General features: G+C 47.9%; 1 protein-coding gene across 2 annotated transcripts; it reads right to left on the bottom strand.

Moving 5' to 3' along the window:
• Nucleotides 1-418: 418 nt before the first annotated feature.
• Nucleotides 419-17,345, bottom strand: LOC120682640 (exocyst complex component SEC5B-like). 2 transcript variants are annotated; one of them, XM_039964619.1, is made up of 21 exons: nt 16,849-17,345; nt 15,806-15,969; nt 14,963-15,060; nt 14,689-14,883; nt 14,455-14,582; nt 14,198-14,356; nt 8,126-8,230; nt 7,766-7,840; nt 7,510-7,647; nt 7,228-7,410; nt 6,799-6,954; nt 6,583-6,706; nt 6,293-6,503; nt 4,661-4,776; nt 4,332-4,554; nt 4,124-4,217; nt 3,104-3,181; nt 2,718-2,774; nt 1,482-1,631; nt 1,179-1,385; nt 419-985 (listed from the first exon to the last, which is right to left on the bottom strand). In XM_039964619.1, exons 1-21 carry the CDS (start codon nt 17,263-17,265, stop codon nt 740-742), a joined length of 3,324 nt encoding a protein of 1,107 aa, XP_039820553.1. In that variant the 5' UTR covers nt 17,266-17,345; the 3' UTR covers nt 419-739. The 2 variants fall into 2 exon arrangements, with proteins under 2 accessions (XP_039820553.1, XP_039820554.1); XM_039964620.1 differs by having other exon boundaries at nt 4,332-4,545; nt 16,849-17,265.
• Between the last annotated feature and the right edge of the window lie 2,086 nt (nt 17,346-19,431).

Raw genomic sequence — 19,431 nt, 5'->3', positions numbered from 1 at the left:
CAACGACAACAGATCGGCACGTGAGCTCGGTTAGAAAAGGAGATCAATCCGTATGGAGGGACGTTGGGCTCGGATCTGGAGCCAGCGACGTCGACATGTGCAGGCAATGCTGCGAGACAGACCGCGGAACGTGCACGAAGTGGAGGAATCCTGAATAAACAAGAGCACATCATGGGCTTATACTCGAGCAGGAGGCGGCCAGCAGCCGGATGACAGTAGAATAAGATGATTATTGGTTGCCCATGTCAATCACGTATGAACGTGTTGAACAATCGAATCAAATAATTCCCTCTGATACCTCAACGTACAGTTCTGATCACAATTCACCACACTACTTACGAACCACCGGATACACAGCCAGGTCGGTGTTGCAACAAAAGCGGCGGCGACCGCAAGAGACTGGTGCAGACCAGCAACATCAGATAAACAGTTTTTATTTTTTATTTTTGAAGATGAACAGAAGGGTGGTATCTTCGGAAATTATAGGCACAAATATTCTAGTAGAACTGGACTGGAGATTATACAATTAGATGATCCCGTGCATCAGCACCTGTACCCGCCCTTTTATCTTACAACACCAAAAGAATGGATCAAAATTCATAATACACGACAACAGAATGATAATTACAAGAAAGTTCCAAAAAAAAAGAAGCATGAGAGAAGAGAGACAGAGGGAATACAAAAAAAATATCAGGGAAGAGGCCACGGCGATGAGGAAATGACGCACTCAGCGTTAAGCTCACCGGCGCCGCCTGGAGACTACAGGAGAACTTGAACCTGTCTGCTGCCGTCTAAAACTAGGCGAGGAGGTTTGAACCGGTGCGTGCTGTGGCGCTGGTGCCTGGTAAGAAGAATAAGCAGCAGACTTTGAGCCTGCCGGTGCAGAGGTCGATTGGAGAGTGGACTCCATGAAGCATGCTATATTTAACCGGGTTCTCTCCAGCTCCGCTTGCAGCAGATCACTACTGTACTGTTGAGCAAGCGCCTGCAAAGCCGAAAATGTTTTTTGCAATTATACATGGTCCTTTGTAAGAAATGACAACACATTTCCGTGAGTAGCAGAAAGCTACTGCAAATTTAATGTCACACTACCCTGACAGATGTATTTTACATCTATCATCAATTTTGCAGATGAGCATTATTAATAATCCAGAACCAGGATACTTTGGGGCACTTACAAGCAAATCATCAGGTGAAACTGATGCTTGTCCATCTGAGGCAGCATCTTCACTACCACGAGTTGGTCGACGTTGGTGCCCAGGATTCTCCAAAGCTTCTGCCAGACTTTCACAGGCCTTTTCCAACAAATTCTCTTGAAAGGATTTCAGAGCCTGCTGTGCCTCAGATGAAAAGTATGCATGCAGTACTGTCTCAAAGTACTCAAGCTGCAGGCAGATAACACAGAAGATTGGATACTAAGTAGACTTGCTGAACCATTTAACATAGATAGGACTCGTGTGACAATAGAACTAAACACTTACCTCAAGCATGAGCTGACAAAAACCGTTTGCATCTAACAGTCTGATATCTTTTGTCTTGTTCTCATGGAAAACACTAAGAAAAATGTCAACCAAACCCTCCACCAAAATTTTCATAGTCTTCTCCAACAAAGGCCGAGCACCAGAGTATACCTGAAATCAGACAAAAGTTAACAGTTGCATGATATTAGCCCTGTTTGTTTCCACTTTTCTCAAACACACTTAGATTATAAGCTAAGCAAAGATTTTCTCGCTTCTTGCTTCTCGTAGTTCAAATCTCTGAGGCGGATTACCACAAAAGTGAAAATAATCAGAGTGTTTGGTGGGATTATCGCTAATTTCCACCGATTATAATAGGAAACAAACAGGCTACAGTCAAATAGCACTCTAAGATATTCCATTCAAAAATGCAAGTCATTTTAGTTTTGTCCCAAGTCAAACTTCTCTAACGTTGACCAAGTTTCTAGAAAAATGGACCAACACCTACAACACCAAAACAGTTTCATTAAATTCACCATGAAATATATCTTGTTAGTGCATTTATTTGGTATAGTAGATGTTAATATATATTTTTCTACAAACTTGGTCAAAGTTGGAGAAATTTGACTTAGGGCAATACCAAAACGACATACATTTTGGAATGGAGTAAAAAATTGATGCATAAGATATAAGTGCAATCAGATATGAAATTCATCGGATAACAAGCACCCCGGGGAGCTGTGACATTACATTAGCATTTCTTTAGCTAAGTAATGAACAAATCCCACAAACTTTGCAAGAATGCTACAGCATTTTGCTCTGTATGAACAATGTTCATAATATTAGAAGGTGGAAAGCGTATAAACTGGACCTTTCTAAGAAAAGACGAACCTGTTAAACTACCAGGCACACAATCTATCCAGTACTAAAAACCATATGGACTTGTCGTAACTGCGCTAGTTGTTTTAGGGACAGAGGTAGCTCCCAAACTTCAGAAGGGCAGTCAGTCGGACTAGTCTCTCTTACAAACAAAACAACTATATTTGTTCTAAGCAGATTAGGTACTCAGAAAAGTTTTTTTTTCTGATGCGGATATGAATACACCAGTTCGGCATAGAACATGTGGGCCCAAAGATGATACGTAAATTATCCAATAAAAGGTATTTATTCTTTGACCCAATTTCAAGCAATTAATAGGAAAGACAATGGTGTCATGACAAAATTTAAATATCCATAATAAGAATAGAAAATGATGAAGACCTCTGCGTGTACTGCAACAAGGATGTGTAGTAAGTCAAGAGTTGCATCCCGAATGCCCTGCAAGGAGAAAGCAATGACATTAATACTGTAGTTTCACAAGACAACAAAAGCCGTTGGTCAACAGGAATAAGCAAAAGGATGCCAATCCATTTTCATTAATTCTATCCAAGTACTTATTACAGCCTGCACATGCAGAGTAAACCCAGAACATATTCTAGATGTAATTGTCTTCCAGTAAATAGCAAGATGCTACAAAGTTTGAACTACATCCCATGATGGAGAGTCCAGTTCTAAAATACCATTGATTGTTTCAAAAAGAAATCCTGAAACACATACAGTGCCATAGCATAAATGGGATTTTTTTTTTTGGCTCTGCATCTACATACCTTTACTGATGGTGCTGCTCCCCAGTTAATCCCAGAATCCAAAAGATAACTCTGTGCAGCACTTCGGATCAAGTTTGACTAATCAAGCAATAACAAAAAATGGATCAGCAAGAGGGAAGGTAAATAACATAATGAGCAAAAACTAAAGAAAAAAGACACGAAAAATATTACCCCAGCATCAGTTACGATCTGTAAAAAATTCCTAATACTTAAGATTTACAGCTGTCCCTAGCATTAGTAGGATCCACAAAATTTCTTAACACTTAAGATCCACAGTTATCCCAAGCACTAGTAGGATCTAGAAAAATTCCTAACATTTAAGATTTACAGTTGTCCCTAGCATTAGTAGGATATGTGGAACACTGGAACTTCCTCAAGAGCTATGGGCCTGGGACACAAGCATTCTTGTTTGCTACTCATGGTTGTGCAAGGCATGAAATAATATGATAATAATATATCAAAGGAAGCAAATAGCTCCAATATTACCACAATAACTAGGACTTCCAACAAAACTGCTGCACTCATGAAAAAAATAAAGTAACTGCGAAGCTACACTAAAACATAAGTTTGTTACTTCACATGCTTCATTAAGTTGTTTTGGATGCTTTATTAAGTTCTTTCAGAACTATAGTACTATTGAGGAATCAGAAAAACTATATCAGTTCTTGAATAAGAGAGATTGGGCATGTAAAATATATCAGAGAATAACCTTCGCTCACCTATATGAAAGGAAGCAACTGGGGTTATAATAATATGGTTGTATAAACTTTCCTAAATGGGACGAGTTGGTTAAGAGACCTTAAAGATTGGGATATCTCTGAGGAGTTAGCTTTGGATATGAGCGCTTGGAGACTAGCTATCAACGTGCCTGAACCATGACCTTTGTGTCTTTTGGGTTTCATCTCTAGCCTACCCCAACTCGCTTGGGACAAAAGGCTATGTTGTTGTTGTTGTTGTTGTTGTTGGGAAATTATACATTTATTGGTTAATCAACATCATATTCTGAATTGTGTACCATACCTTAGCAAAAGTATACTGGTCCAGGACTTTCTCTTCAAGTGCAGAGAAAGATGTCATTAGATCTCGCATGTCAGAGCTTCGTTCATCATTATTCCTGTGACAGAAATTTTCATTGAATAGAGTAGAAGTATCTCAGCTTCTTTAATGAGTATAGTCTTTCCCAGTATCAAGGCTCCAGGCAAAAATTTGATGAATGATATCAGGTTACCTGACTGGCGACCAAATATGTCTATATCTGGTATACAGTTCATCTGAAAGTTCGACTTTGCAATATCCAATGTTACTCAAAATAACCAGTAGCTTCTTGTGCAAATCCCCATCTATGGTAGTGGATGTTTCTCTAGTACCATTTATGTAACCATTTTGGACATAATTGTTTTCTTTGTTTGATCTGTTCTGAGCTAGTTCCCCTCCAAACCTCTCTAGGTAACCTGAAGCATTTATAAAGATTGTCAAAAAGATAAAGATTAGAAAAGGATGCTAACAGTATACATGCAATTTGGAAGATTCCACTAGCTACTTAGAGAAACTTCATACCAGCAAAATCCAGAAAGGAATTTAAAAATGCAAGTCTGACAGACTCATTAATTTCCTGAAGTGGTTGAGAAATGTCATATGATTTTGCAGTCTCGCTCATCAGATTAAGAATCATACTGAAACAAAAACAAACACAGATTAGGGACCATTTTCCATTCAAAAAAAATATTAGTGAAGCCAGGAGAGTTCTTGCCGGTTTACAAATTTCAGCACATGGAAAGTTCAACTATTTTGTAATGTTGGAAAATTTTAAATGCAGTAGATTGAACATAAACCTAGAGATGTAGAATCACTTTGAATAATCATGCTAAAAAAATTCAGATTTTTCACAGCAAGGGGAAAGAGTTGACGACAAATTGTGATACTAGGATGATGGAATTCATTCATAGCAGGACAAGAAAATAACCAGAAGCACAGCATCAAAAGCACAATCCTAATAAACCTTTCAGTGGTGAAAGCTTATGCTTGATCATTACAACAATGGAAGCTAAAGCAATAAGATGTACAGAGTAAGAAAATCGATAGATGTCGTATCTAATTCTAATAATTTCTTCCTGATGCCGCAATAACTATACTCAGTGGCAAGAAGGAACCATGCTTTTAGTGCAAAAAAAAAAGTAGTAGTTACTCCCTCCGTTTTTGTTTAGTTGGCAACTTTGACTTTAATTTTGTTTGCAAATACTTGTTACAGTTAGAGCGCCCCACCTAGCCAACCGACCATAAAACCCAGGTGTTATAGTGGGAGGGGTGGGGGCTTTTATCCATAGTCCATCATTCCCCCTACGGCATGCGAGCCCGGCGTAGCCCGCAGCAGGTCTCAGCACACGAGAGACGCAGGGGAAATCGCGCAGCGGAAATTGCGTGGCCGGGAGGGATCGAACCCAGGACCTCGGCTTTGATACCAAGTTAGAGCGCCCCACCTAGCCAACCGACCATAAAACCCAGGTGTTATAGTGGGAGGGGTGGGGGGTGGGGGCTTTTATCCATAGTCCATCATTCCCCCTACGGCGTGCGAGCCCGGCGTAGCCCGCAGCAGGTCTCAGCACACGAGAGACGCAGGGGAAATCGCGCAGCGGAAATTGCGTGGCCGGGAGGGATCGAACCCAGGACCTCGGCTCTGGTACCAAGTTAGAGCGCCCCACCTAGCCAACCCGACCATAAAACCCAGGTGTTATAGTGGGAGGGGTGGGGGCTTTTATCCATAGTCCATCAGTTACTCCTTCCATCCTATTGTAGAAATTCCAATTTTACCCCTGAAGACCAAATCCATTGCACTGCCAGCTCACGCTGGCGGCAGCCCATGCGAAGAAAACGTGGCACATCCTGGGCCACAGATTTGGATCGAAGCATTTTCACAGCACATGTATGCCCTCTACAGTATAGCAGTAGGGGCAATTTGGTCCGAGAGTGTAAAAACAAATCCTTGCCTTGGTATGTGTGCTAGAGACACTTTGTCAATTAAACAAAAATGGAGAAGTATCTACTAGCAAATATTAAAAAAGATGGTCAATTGCAAAGTAACAAGGCGAAAAAAAATTCACACATTTTTTTTGAAATAACGCAGCATAACAGACTGAACATGATAGAAAATTGTGCAATACTATATAGATTATAGAAATAAAGAAGTCTTACGTATCAATCCGGTCCATCGCTGAAATTGTGATGTCACGGAATTCCAATGGCATGCATGAAATTGCATATGGAGACTTGTTTCTTTCAAGGGTGGATAAAGTAACCCAAGTCTCATCTTTTGATATCTCCTTAGTTGTTGCCCGCATCCATGAACAAAGCCGCAGAATGTAAAGCTTTGTCATCTCAAAATGAAGGGCACGCAACATTTTAACTGGCATAATTGTTAACACATTCAGGATACATGACAAATTTTGCAGGCTTTGGATAAGCTCCTAATTAAAAGGCCATACCAGCAGTTGGAGATGAATCCTTCCCTTCAAGGGTCTGACAAGCCTTAGCTATTTCTTTTATAGTGTCACTCATGTATGGAGAAAGAATGTTGCATTCCTCAAAATTACGGAAGGTATTCTGAACCTGTTGACATCAAAGCATGTTTAACTACTTCAAATGATAACTCATAAGTACCACAGTTTAACATTAAAATTCCACACGCGCACTAATTGTACCTTGGTGTCAAAAGCTGACACAGTAGCCCGAACCATACTAGCAACTTCATCAACAGTATGGTTCGTGTATTTTGCTTCTCCACCTTTCTCATCAGTCTTATTTGCAACTGGCTTCGCATTCATCTCAGTATCAGAAACTACAGTCCCAGTAGCTGCCTGTAAAGAATATGTATAATTAGCAAATCCATGAAAATCTCTCTTTTTAAGACATAAATCAGTACAACATAGCTCATTCTCATCTTTTAAATGAGGATTGAAGCATGCATCGTTATTCAGTTGACATTACCAGAAATACACTTTAATTTTAGTTTATTATTGCACAAACGTGAGGGTGGAAATGTTTAGTTTCAGCAGCTCAGAAAAGCAATATGATTTGTTACAAGAACTAATTAATGTCTCAAGACAAATAATTACCATGTGTGTTCATACCTTGGCAAATTTTCCACTGAAGACAGATAAAGCTAATCTCCAGAAAGCTGGAACATGCTGGATAAGTACAGAAGTTAGCCTACGAATGTAGCTAGCCCTTAAACCATCAGCTTCTTCAGCCATCACGTTTGTTGACAACTGATCAGTTCGGGGAGAATCACCGATGGTGGAATCAACTTCCAACTAAACAAGCATTGGGAACAAAGTCCACATTAACATAGGAAACACATAAATAGCATGAAAATATAAAATGTGCTGAACTACAAAAAGTAATATGCTCACAGATTTATTTGAATCTTGTTGCAGCTGCCTCCACTTTGAATCAGATAGCACTTTGTCACGAATTTTATTATGCAAAATCTCCATTCTTGCTTCATGATCTTGAGTACATTTTTCAAACAATCCATGGATCCTACTATTCTGAAAGGAAATACTAAGATATAAGTATAAAGTCAACAAAGCCAGAAGTCATTTTTTTAGAGCACAGTTAACAATAAGAAAAGTTATGTTATAGCAGACATTTTTAGATAAGTTTAACCTGAATATTTAGATAGTGCCACACTGGATCCGTTTCAGGTTCCAACTCCAACAGTAGACGAACAATGTTCTCAAGCTGAATTGTAAACAAAAAATCAGTAAGCAAACAGAACAAAATCATCAGATAACTTCAGTTTAAAATGGTGCGAGTAGTTAAGTACTAGGCAATCAACTAGTCCATTGTAGAAAAAGCAATGTATTGTAACTCTGCTAACTTCCCTCTAGTATGCTATTCCTATCTCTATCTGGTTATGTTCAAAATTCCTCAAACCTAAACTTGCTAAACCATCTTTCGCTGACAACAAAAGTAGGTATTTTCTAGATGTCTCCAAAACAGATATTACAGGCATGTTCCACTAACCTCAGCAAGGTCAAGATGAGGATCCTCCATTGATTTATAAAGCATGCCCCTGAATTCTTGCATCACCTTTTCCACTTCCTCAAGTACACGTTTTAGTATCCCCACCTGTAGGTTCACCATAACACCATATAGCAAACATACTGAATGCTGTATATCTACAATTATCGTAGCATATAGTGCCTAATAACGAATGATGGGGCCACAAAATACGATGGATAAATTTGCATGTGCTACACTTTAGCACGGCACCATCCATAATTTTCTATGGCAACAGATAATAAAATCAAGCCGTCGAAAACAAATGAGTCAGTTCACCAAGGACAAGCAATCGAAAACAAATGAGTTAGTTCACCAAGGAATAAGTAATTATAAGGTTAGTACATCATTAAACCTAGCATTTCTAACAGCTTTATGTGAAGACCCATTGATTACTTGTTACTTCCATTTAAGAGTGGAGTCTGATGATACACATAAGTAAGTCATTAGACAGAATTTGTCACATACAAACTGGAACTTGATCTTAAACTCATTTTATATAGTGCATGAGCTGGATGATGCATGAATAACTTGTCAGCTACAAGCCTAAAAAACATCAGTGAATATGATCGATCATGCATGCTTCACCACCCTACGCAATCAGCATAAGTCAAAAAGAAACGAATCACATTGCACAGGCTTTAATCCATAACAGTTGTTGGCACGAAACCATAGGAGAGCAGGGTGGGGGGGTGATTTCTTTATACATGCCCCAGTCCTACAAACTAGTGAACAAAATCCACTCAGGCCTATTGTGAATCATGAGTATTGGAGAGAATAATTGCTTTGTATTTCTCCAAACCCTAGAAGGGTGGGATATATAGTTCCTATACATGGGCTTCTATACATGAGCTCACATATACACCAACACCCCCCTGCAGTCTGAACTACCGACGCAGCGGTGTTTAAGACTGGACAACAAGAAAGCCAACACCCCCCTGCAGTCTGAACTACCGGAGCAGCGGTGTTCAAGACTGGACAAGAAGAGAGTACAAAGCGAGCACAAAGAGTAAATCCCCCCCCCCCCCCCCCCCGCAGACAACTAGCCACCGGCTACGTTGAGGCTGGAGCGAAACTCCGAGAAGGTCGAGGAGGGCAGTCCCTTGGTGAAGATGTCAGCAAACTGGGAGGTAGTCGGGGCATGGACTACCCGAACATCGCCGATGGCGACTCTGTCGCGCACGAAGTGTAGGTCGATCTCCACATGCTTCGTCCCCTGATGCTGGACGGGGTTGGTGGAGAGAAACACGGTGCTGACGTTGTCGCAGTAGACGAGCGTGCTCTTGGCGAGCGGGCTGTGGAGCTCCGTCAAGAGCTGTTGGAGCCAGGACGCCTCTGCCACGCCGTTAGCGATAGCCCGGTACTCCGCCTCAGCACTGGAGCGGGAGATAACCGGCTGCCGCTTTGACGACCAGGAGGACAGGTTGCCGCCCAGGAAGACGGCGTAGCCGGAAGTGGAGCGACGAGTGTCCGGGCAGCCAGCCCAGTCAGCGTCGGTGTAGACCACCAGCTCAGCAGAGGACGAGCGGTGAAGCACCAGGCCGAGGTCCACAGTGCCACGGACATAGCGGAGGAGACGCTTCAGCGCAGCAAGGTGTGACTCCCGGGGATCATGCATATGGAGACAGACCTGCTGAACAGCGTAGGTGAGGTCCGGCCTGGTGAAGGTGAGGTACTGCAAAGCGCCGGCCAGACTTCGTTAGGCAGTAGGATCAGCCACCGGATCACCCAGATCAGCAGACAGCTTCGCCTGAGTGTCAACAGGAGTGGAGCAGGGCTTGCAATCAGTCATCCCAGCCCGCTCCAGAATATAATATCAAGAGCGTACTGCCGCTGGTGAAGGAGAAGACCAGACGGGCGAGGCTCAACAGTGACGCCCAAGTGGTGGAGCTGACACTCTGAAGCAACTGCTGACTGGAGGCTGTGAGCACAATGTCATCGACATAGAGCAGCAGATATGCAGTCTCATCCCCACGGCGGTAGATGAAGAGAGACGTGTCAGACTTGGCCTTGGTGAACCCCAATGTCAGCAAGAACGTGGCGAACCGAGAGTACCAAACCCGAGGAGCCTGCTTCAGACCATAGAGAGACTTGTTGAGCCGGCAGACCATATCCGGACGACTCGAGTCCACAAATCCCGCTGGCTGAGAGCAATAGACAGTCTCTGACAGAGTGCCGTGAAGAAATGTATTCTTCACGTCCAGCTGGTGCATAGGCCAAGAGCGCGAGAGCACAAGCAAGAGGACCGTGCGCATAGTAGCAGGCTTCACCACTGGGCTGAAAGTCTCAATCATAGTCCACACCAGGCCGCTGAGTGAACCCCCGGAGAACCCAGCGTGCCTTGTAGCACTCCAGTGTGCCATCAGCCCGACGCTTATGCGTCCAGATCCACTTGCCAGTCACCACATAGCAACCAGACGGACGCGGCACGAGGTCCCATGTCTGGTTGGCAAGAAGAGCCGCGTAATCCTCTTCGATCGCGCGACGCCAGTGAGGATCCGCCAAGGCGTCACAGACAGAGGAGGGTACCGGAGAGACCCGCGGCTCTCCCTCGGTGGCGGAGAGAGTCGCGGCCTGAGACGTCATCCGCCGAGTCACCATGGGATGAATATGCCGAGGATCCCGATGGATGACTGGCGGGTGGTACACCTCCGGCTCAGCTCGAGAGCGAGTCGGCGACGGCTCCGGTGTAGGTGCCGCAGGAGCCTCCGGAGCAGGAGGCGGCGCCAGTGTTGGCGCCGAACGACGCCGGTACACCTGCACCGGCTCAGCGTACCGCGGCGGCGCCGGTGTCGGCGCCGGGCGACGCCGGTACACCTGCACCCGCTGAGCGTACCGCGCAGGTGTAGGGGAAGGCACCGGGGCCGCGTGTGGCGCAGCCAGAGACACCGCGCGGCACGACCGGAGGTCCGAGGGCCGCGCGTGGCGCGACCGCGGGCACCGGGGCCGCGCTCGGCGCAGCATGGATCACCGGAAGTGGCGCCGGGAAAACCTGCAGGGAAAGGACGGACAGGAAAAGGTGGTTGAACTACCGGGTCAGTCGGAAACAGAGACTCCAGCTCGGGGTCAGGAGAAGGTGTGGAGGAGGTGGAGTAGGGAAAATCCGACTCGTCAAAGACGACGTGTCGGGAGATCAAGACGCGGCGAGAGGTGAGGTCAAAGCATCGGTACCCCTTGTGGTCAGGGGAGTAACCAAGGAACACACAACGAGTCGAGCGGGGCGCCAGCTTGTGAGGAGCAGTGGCGGAGGTGTTAGGGTAACACGCACACCCGAAGACCCCAAGGTGGTCGTAGCAAGGAGGGGTACCGAAAAGAGCGTGGTGTGGAGTGGGAGCAGGAGAAGCAGTGGACGGAAGACGGTTGAGCAAGTAGGTGGCGGTGTGGAGGCTCTCAGCCCAGAAGCGCAGGGGCAGAGAGGCCTGGATCAGAAGAGTGCACACGACGTCGTTCGTCGTGCGAATCATCCACTCAGCCTTGCCGTTCTGAGGAGAGGTATACGTTCAAGACATACGCAGTTGAACACCCCGAGAGAGGAAGAAGGAACGGGAAGTGGAGTTGTCGAACTCCCGCCCGTTGTCACACTGGACAGCCTTAACGGTGAGGCCGAACTGAGTGGACACCCAGGCAAAAAAGTGGAGGGTGGAGAAGGTCTCAGACTTGGCGCGCAAAGGAAACGTCCAAGAGTAGTGCGAGAAATCATCGACCACCACCAAATAGTACTTATAACTAGAGAGGCTAAGTACAGGAGAGGTCCACAGATCACAGTGAACAAGATCAAATGCATGCGTCGCATGCGAAGAAGAAAAAGAGAGCCGAACATGACGACCGAGCTGGCACGCATGACAGAGGGGCTCAGCAGGAGCCCTAGTACCAGGAACATCGATACTACGACTGAGCTGAGCCAGAACGTCGCGGCCAGGGTGACCAAGACGGCGGTGCCAGGTGGTGGAAGATGGCGTCGCGGCAAAATCGGCAGACCAAGACGGCCAGGGCGAAGAAGAAGGCGTAAGTGGTGCAGCAGAAAAAGGAAGGCGAAGGGTGTAAAGGGGCCCCGTGCTGTCCCACCGGAGTAGCGGACGCCGGGAGGCCGAATCCTTTACAGTGAGGACAGAAGAATCAAACTCGATGGAACAGAAATTACAGTGAGGCCAGAAGAATCAAACTCGATGGAACAGAAATTGTCAGCTGTAAACTGACGAATGGAAAGAAGGTTATGAACCATCTGAGGAGCAATAAGGACATTGGGAAGACGAAAAGAGCCAAGAGCAGAACTCACGGCGGTGACAGGAAGGCAAGACCCGTCACCAACCATGATGGAAGAAGGACCAGAGGGATGTGGGGGTCGGACAGAAGAGAGGATACCGGCATGTGGGGTGGTGTGGAAGGAGGCACCCGAGTCGGCGATCCACTTGGTGCTGACCGGCGGCGTCAGCCCCATGGCGCTGAAGGACTGCGCCAGTGCGGCCTGGTCCCACCCCCCAGGCCAGGTCGGCTGCTGGCTGGGTGGAGCGGGCGGGGTCCAGAGCGGCGCGAACAGGGGAGCAACAGCGGCGAGCATGGCCGCCGGCTGGGGCTGAGGACGAGGGCCCCCCTGACCCTGAAACGGCCACATAGGGATGCGCCCTGGCCATGAGGCGCTGAAGGATGACCACGTCCCCTCCGCGACGACGCCCTCGGCCTCCCCCACCCCCGGTCTGGCCGGTGAGAGGAGCACCAAGGAGGGGGTCGGCCGCCGCGGGCGCGGGCGCGTGCACGAGAAGTCGGGGCGGCGGCGGCGACCCGGGGAAGGCGGATCCGGCGGCCGGGGCAGCGGCGGCGCCCTAGGGCAGCCACACACCGGGGCCGGCGGCGAGGGAGGCAGCGGCCCGCGCGGGGTCCCTGGGCGCGACGGCCTGCGCGGCGGGCGCGGCGACAGGCGCGGCGAGGGAGGCGGCGGCGGCGCCCTGGGGCAGCCACGCTCCAGCGGCGGCAGCGAGGGAGGCAGCGGCCCGCGCGGCCTGGAGGTCCAGCAGCACCTCCTGAGCGCGCTCGTGGGCCTTGAGAGCCGCCATGAGAGCCGCCAGGGCGGCGGCGGGGCCGGGCGGCGGCGGAGGCACACGCCACCTGCGCCAGAGGAGGCAGGGAACGGCAGGGCCGCACCCGCAATCGCACCCCCACAGCAGAGGAGGTAGGGGCGTGCGCGCCACCCGCACCAGCTGTGCCCGCGGCGTGTGCAGCGGCTACAGCGGCGCTGGGCGCGCCCGCGCCCGCGCCTTGGGCTGCGGCGGCGGCGCTGGGCCCGCCCGAGGCACGCGCCCCCCGCACCCTGGGCATCGGCGGTGGCGGCGTCTTGGGCCGCGCGCGCGCCTAGGGCCGCGACGGCGGCGGGCTAAGGAGGTGAAGGACGAGGGGCCCGGCGCCCCTCCGCTGCGGCGCCAAAGGCGGCAAGCCTCTGTCCATGCGCCCAGAACAGAGGAAGCGGCAGCGCCCAGAATAGAGGTCCACGCAGGAGCAGAGGAGCATCCGCCTGGAAAGGAAGAGAGGGTGGAAGAGGAGAGGGAGGGTGGCGCCGGGGCTGGAGAGGGAGGAGAGGAGAGGGCGGCGCGCCAGGGCCCCGGGGGCCTGCGCCCGCAGCGGCAGGGGACGTCCCGCCAGATCCCGCAGCGGCAGGGGACGTCCCGCCAAACCCAGCAGCAGGGGAGAGAGGGGGGAAGGAGGAGAGGGGAGGGAAGGAGAGCGCCGGCGGCGCCGGCGGCCGGCCGGCCATGGCGGCGGCGGCGGCTGGAGGTGGGAGGAACGTAAGCAAATGATACCATATTGGAGAGAATAATTGCCTTGTATTTCTCCAAACCCTAGAAGGGTGGGATATATAGTTCCTATACATGGGCCTCTATACATGGGCTCACATATACACCTACAATGAGCAATTTAGTTATCTTGAATTCTTGATAGGTAAGATAAGTTTCTTCCATTAATGCTCAGTTTCCAAACAATTGAATACCCCATTGGCCCTGCTGAATAACAGATCAAATAAAATAAATTAAGAAGTTGACGTACATGAGAAGGAAGAACAATTGACTTTGCTTTTTGGTACTCTCTGACAGCAAGATCATATTCCCCTTTTCTAATGTTCCCACGGATTGCACTTGGTAGGTTAAATAATGTTCGGAATCTTTGAAGCATTCCCTGGACAGATCTGATCTTCTCAGCTTGTGCCTGTGCCAGGAGGCAAGAATGTAATGCACCCAAGAAGAAATGCTACAAAAGCTGTAATCAAGTTGGATAAAAAGTGGTTCCAGAGATAGTCTGTATACCTGCCTCTCAAATAGAGGCTCAAATGCACGATTTGCCACGCCGCTAATTTTTTGTGTGACTGAATGCAAATGAGAAGTACCTGCACCTTCAGGATCTTCCTCTATCTGTCTCAATTTTGACTCAATGTCTGACAATAAGAAAGTGTATTACAGAGAGATGCAAAATTTGCCCAGACAGAAAAGATCATGAACATTTAACTGCAATAGTGGCAGATCTAACAGTTAAATAAATACCATCTATTGTCGTTTTGCACGAGACAAAACAATCAAAGTTCTCCTTGACTAACTGTTTTTTCTGCTGCGTTCTCCCCTTGAGATCAGTTTTCAAGGTGAGAGCACCAGCCTCTAAGTCAGCAGCACTTGTGTCTTTATGGACCCACGAAAGGAAACCCTTGGGATCAAAATTTGGAGACGAATATATAACTTTGTCTGCAGAAGTGCAAAATAGACATCTTAGCAGGTATGAATAAAATACAAGAAGAGATTCCAATAAAATCATCAGGCATACCTCGCAGATTGGGGTCCAAACCTTGAGACTTCTCCCTTGAAATCGGAGAACTTACTGAGGCATCAGTAATCAATCGCAGGGACTTATTATCCATGACACTGGTAAGGTAATAAATATTAATATATTATCCAATCATGCATTAGAAGCAGACATGGATGCGGATAATCTTAACTCGGTTCCATTAATTGAAATCAATTCAGTTATCCTTCAGAGAATATCACACCAGCACAAAGTTAAAATCTGTGTGAGTTTATTACTAGCTATTCATTTCTTTGGTAAGGTCCAGCAGAATGTTTTTAAAAATTACATGGAATAGATTAACTTTAAGTACTGTGTACAGCCTTTTTTGCCCCAATTCTAGCTTTAGCTCCTCTAGCTTGAAGATAAAGAGAGACAAAGTAGCTTCTTCTCCCCATGGCTTTTAAAGAAGCTGAGGCTGCCACCAAGAAAGAAGCCAAGAGCTTATCCTTCCTGTTATTTAGCTCCCATCCACCTTAAGCTAGCTATTGGGCTTATCCAAACAATTCCTAGGTGGCTTCTATTAAGAAGCTAGCTTCTCAAGCCAAAGAGAAGCAATTTCAAATGCAGATGAACTGAACCACAGCCAGATTTTTCAGTGTGTATGAATCCCACCATAATAACAAAGATATAAAAACAAGAAAGAGAGGCTAGACCAGCATACAGAAAGATGCTGATCACAACTTTTACAATGAGGCATCTCCCAAAGAGGAAAAGGTAATGTAGGAATAGAGCACAACAAGGAGTGTATTTTCTTTATAAACTGCTTCTTAAGCAGGAAACAATACATGTAATGATAAAAAATTTAATGATATAGGTACTTACCCAAGGCCCAATGGATCCAAAACCTCTACTCCTTTTGGTAGGGTCTGTACACTTGTGAGGGCCTTCCGGGCTGCTGCTGCAGCTGCTGCTGCTGCTTTCTGATCAAGTGCTTGAATACTAGGTGCTACTTTTGCTTCACGCATTTCTCGAACCTTGCGAGCAAGCTGAGTGAAGCAAAGGAGGGTACACAAAAGACATGTTCAGCATTAGTATGAACATGCAAAAGGTACAAGAGAACAAGGCTAAATGAAATATCATTTTCAAAGCATTTGGCAACTATTATCACGAGAAAGCAGATATGCCATGTCATGATATGAAGAAAATATGCGAAGTTGGAAACAATCAAGACATTGAAAAACACACCAGACAAGACAACAGAGAGTTTGCCAGGAGAGATATTCCAATGCTCCAGTGGGTATAATTATATTAGTTATTTGAATTTGTTGTAAGAAAAAAAATGAGGTGTGATTTATACCCTTATTCGGCAATTTATATATCTAAAATCAAACAGTAACACACATTTATCATAGCAGTAGCATGTAGGTAAGCATTTGGTGTGACAAACCAATCAATGTGCGAAGCACAACCACAGGGACTTATTACTCTGGTTATAGTTATATTGATACATCGTCAAATTCCTAATCTCAAGTTGCCAAGTTGGTATTGATTCCTCTGATTATAGTATACCATGTGAGCACTCACAGTCCTTACCAGAGCCAGGTATTAGCTCCTATTACTAAGTTCACCCTACCAACAAGGTAGGCCTACTCATGAGCACCACAACTGACCCCAGCTCACCAGAAATTTAAATTGAGCAAGCTCAAGTGCTCAGCTAGGTACCACAGTTCGCCATTGTTAAACCAGAGTACCAAGGCATGCTTCACATGATCACGGCACTAGCTGAATTTTGGCGATCAAGGGCGTTCCGAGCTCGCTAAGCAAACGAAATTGACACTATCATTAAACCGTGCGATCCATAGAAGCGCCTAAGCCAGCAGAGCAACCACCGCCTGGGAGATCGAGATCTCGGTGAGCCCCCATACCTCTGCCTCGTCGACGCGCTTCCAGCTCCTGGGCTCGTCGTCGTCGTCGTCGTCCCCGTCGTCCCGCGACGCGGCCCTCCGCGCCCCGGCGTGCCCGCCGCCGCCGCCGCCCCCTCGGGGCGGCGGGGGGCCGCGGGCCCGGGGGTTGTCGTCCTCGTCGCCGGAGGAGATGGAGAGCAGCTCGACCTCGGAGTCCTCGTCCTCGTCGCCGCCGCGGCTGGGCTGGCGCGCCTTCGCAGGGGCGCCCCCGGCGCGGGCGTTGCCCCCGCCGCGCGCGTTGGGGGCGTGCGGGCGGACGAGGTTGACGACGGGCTTGTTGGCGGCGGGCGGGCGCTGGTGGCTGAGGTCCCGCGCCGCCTGCTCCTGCAGCGCCATCTGGAGGAGCTCGTCCTCGTCGACGTCGCTGTCGCTCGCCATGGCCGCGGGCGACGGGGGGCTCGGATCTGGGGCGGGAGGAAGGTGGAGGGGAGGACAGAGAGAGAGCGCGCGTGTGTTAGACAGAAAGAGAAATTTCGGTCTGGACTTGGACGGATTCGATGGTCTTGAACCTGTGCGTGGGGGCTGGTCCGGCTGGCCGTAGCACGCGTCGGACTTTTTTTTGGACTGACGTAATTTGTAGTACAAGTTGTATTTGTAGCATCTGAATTTACACATAGAATCCCACACACACCACACTCACACATACCACCTATACGCAAGGTAAGACCTACAACCTATATTCACATATCTGCCTTGAAGAGATGGTTTCGGACACCAGTACTCGAACATGTCTATCTTGAAGAGATGGTTTCGGACACCAGTACTCGAACATGTCTGTTTTGAAGAGATGGTTTCGAACACTAGTACTCGAACATGTGTTATGATAGACCACTGGGGAGTAACTGTTCAAACGAACAGTACCCACAGTGAGAAACGCGGAATCGATTTCTGCGCCGGCCGCCCGCACACCCGCGGAGCGGACCACCCGAGCTGTCAGGTGGTTGAGGAGGTGTCAGGCGTCAGCCACACACCGGTAATGGTGGAAGCGTTTGTATGAAAACAGATTCAATATTTCATATATCCATTTTCTTATTTCTTTCACATTTCCATATTTACTAGAATGGAAGTGAATTGGATTTGCATGACAATGAATTCGGATATTTCAGATATCTATCTATCCGTTTCCTTCCCTACACATCGAGTTTGCATTTTTTTTTCTTCTGTTTTGAAAGATCCGAACAGGTTGCTTATTCTTCTGTCTTAACCACATGTTTTTTGAGTGTTCTGCCATTGTGGGTAGAATGATCGGGATGGATTTTTGAATCCATTGCCCGCTGGTGGGTGAGCAATAATAAGAATGAAAATATGAATTGTGTCTGTGCTGTTGTGCTCTGGGTTCTTTGGATACTAAGAAATGGTTTGTGTTACAGGGGGAAACTTGGCGTGGAGTGGAACCAGTACTAGGGACGGTGGCAAGGATGATGGACAGATGGAGGTCTTTGTTCAAGGAGAGCAAGAGCTCAGAGGTGGACTGTTTCATTGGGGCTCTGCCGAGAATCGCGTGGATGAACCGTTCAGAGTTGGTGACATCTTCTTCTACACAGTCCCATCAGGGCTCTCGCGTTGCAACCTAGGAGTTTGAGGTTCGTCAACTGGTTCTGCAGACTTTGCCGATCTCTAGTTCTCTTTCTGGTAGCATGAGAGTTGCTCCAGCTGAACTTGTATCGAGCGGGGGCGCGCTTAAAAACGCTTCTCTTTCACGGTCTCAAATTTGTGTACGCTTTGTTCTTGTAATAAAACGGGGAAATTTTTTTTTCTAAAAAGAAGATCCGAACAGGTTCCGGCTTATATTAATAAGATAAGAAGAAGGGTTCACAGTTTCTCAAAGGACTATGTCTAATATCTATGCGTGTACCTTCTACTGGTGATGATTCTTGATACGAGGGATCTTGTATTTCTTCTTTCATGATCTTCTCTCCATTAGCTCCCTCTTCAGTCTTTACCGAGCTCATCAATTCAGGTTGCTTTGGATAATAGGAAATGAACAGTGGAATGGGATATGAGAACAGGGATATTTTTAAACCAGCATTTGGATCGAGGGAAAGGAAATAGAAAGGGAAAAGCTAAATCTCACTCGAGTGATTTGGAGGCTCTCCTCACTCAAATTTTTTTCTTCCCCATCTACACATTCTTCTCTGTGTGGATAAGGCTTGGGGCTTAAAAACAACCCTTCCCCAGACCCCGCACAGTGCGGGAAGCCTACGGCACTGGGTACGCCCTTTTCTACATCTTCTTCTCCAACTCCGGCGAGGTTAGGGTTCGGGTTAGGGTTCCGGGTTGCTGGGGGGGCGTTGCTCACCACCGGCCTTAGAAGGAGGGCCGGCGGCGGCAGGCCGGCCCGGCGGTGGTGGTGGGCGCGGGGGCGGCGAGGTCGGCGGCGGTAGCGCCGCCGGCCCGGGCGGCGGAGGACGGCGGTTGGGCGGGGCCGGGCGGGGGCGACCGCTGCGGGAGGCGGCGGCGGGAGGGGCCTGTGCAGCGGTGGGAGGGGCCTCCGCGGTGGCCGGCGCAGCCCTAGCGCACCCGCGCCGGGGGGTGGCGGCGGGG

This window comes from Panicum virgatum, chromosome 7N (assembly GCF_016808335.1).
Source record: "Panicum virgatum strain AP13 chromosome 7N, P.virgatum_v5, whole genome shotgun sequence".
In the NCBI taxonomy this organism is placed as follows: domain Eukaryota; kingdom Viridiplantae; phylum Streptophyta; class Magnoliopsida; order Poales; family Poaceae; genus Panicum; species Panicum virgatum.
Note: the sequence above shows the minus strand (reverse complement) of the source record. Positions and strands in the feature narration are given on the sequence as shown.

Coding starts and splice junctions, on each gene's coding strand:
- LOC120682640 (XM_039964619.1), bottom strand. CDS start 17,265: ATGGCGAGCGACAGCGACGTCGACGAGGACGAGCTCCTCCAGATGGCG. Junction 7,648..7,765: donor GGCACTATCTAAATATTCAG/GTTAAACTTATC, acceptor ATTTCCTTTCAG/AATAGTAGGATCCATGGATT. Junction 4,555..4,660: donor TTCCTTTCTGGATTTTGCTG/GTATGAAGTTTC, acceptor TAAATGCTTCAG/GTTACCTAGAGAGGTTTGGA.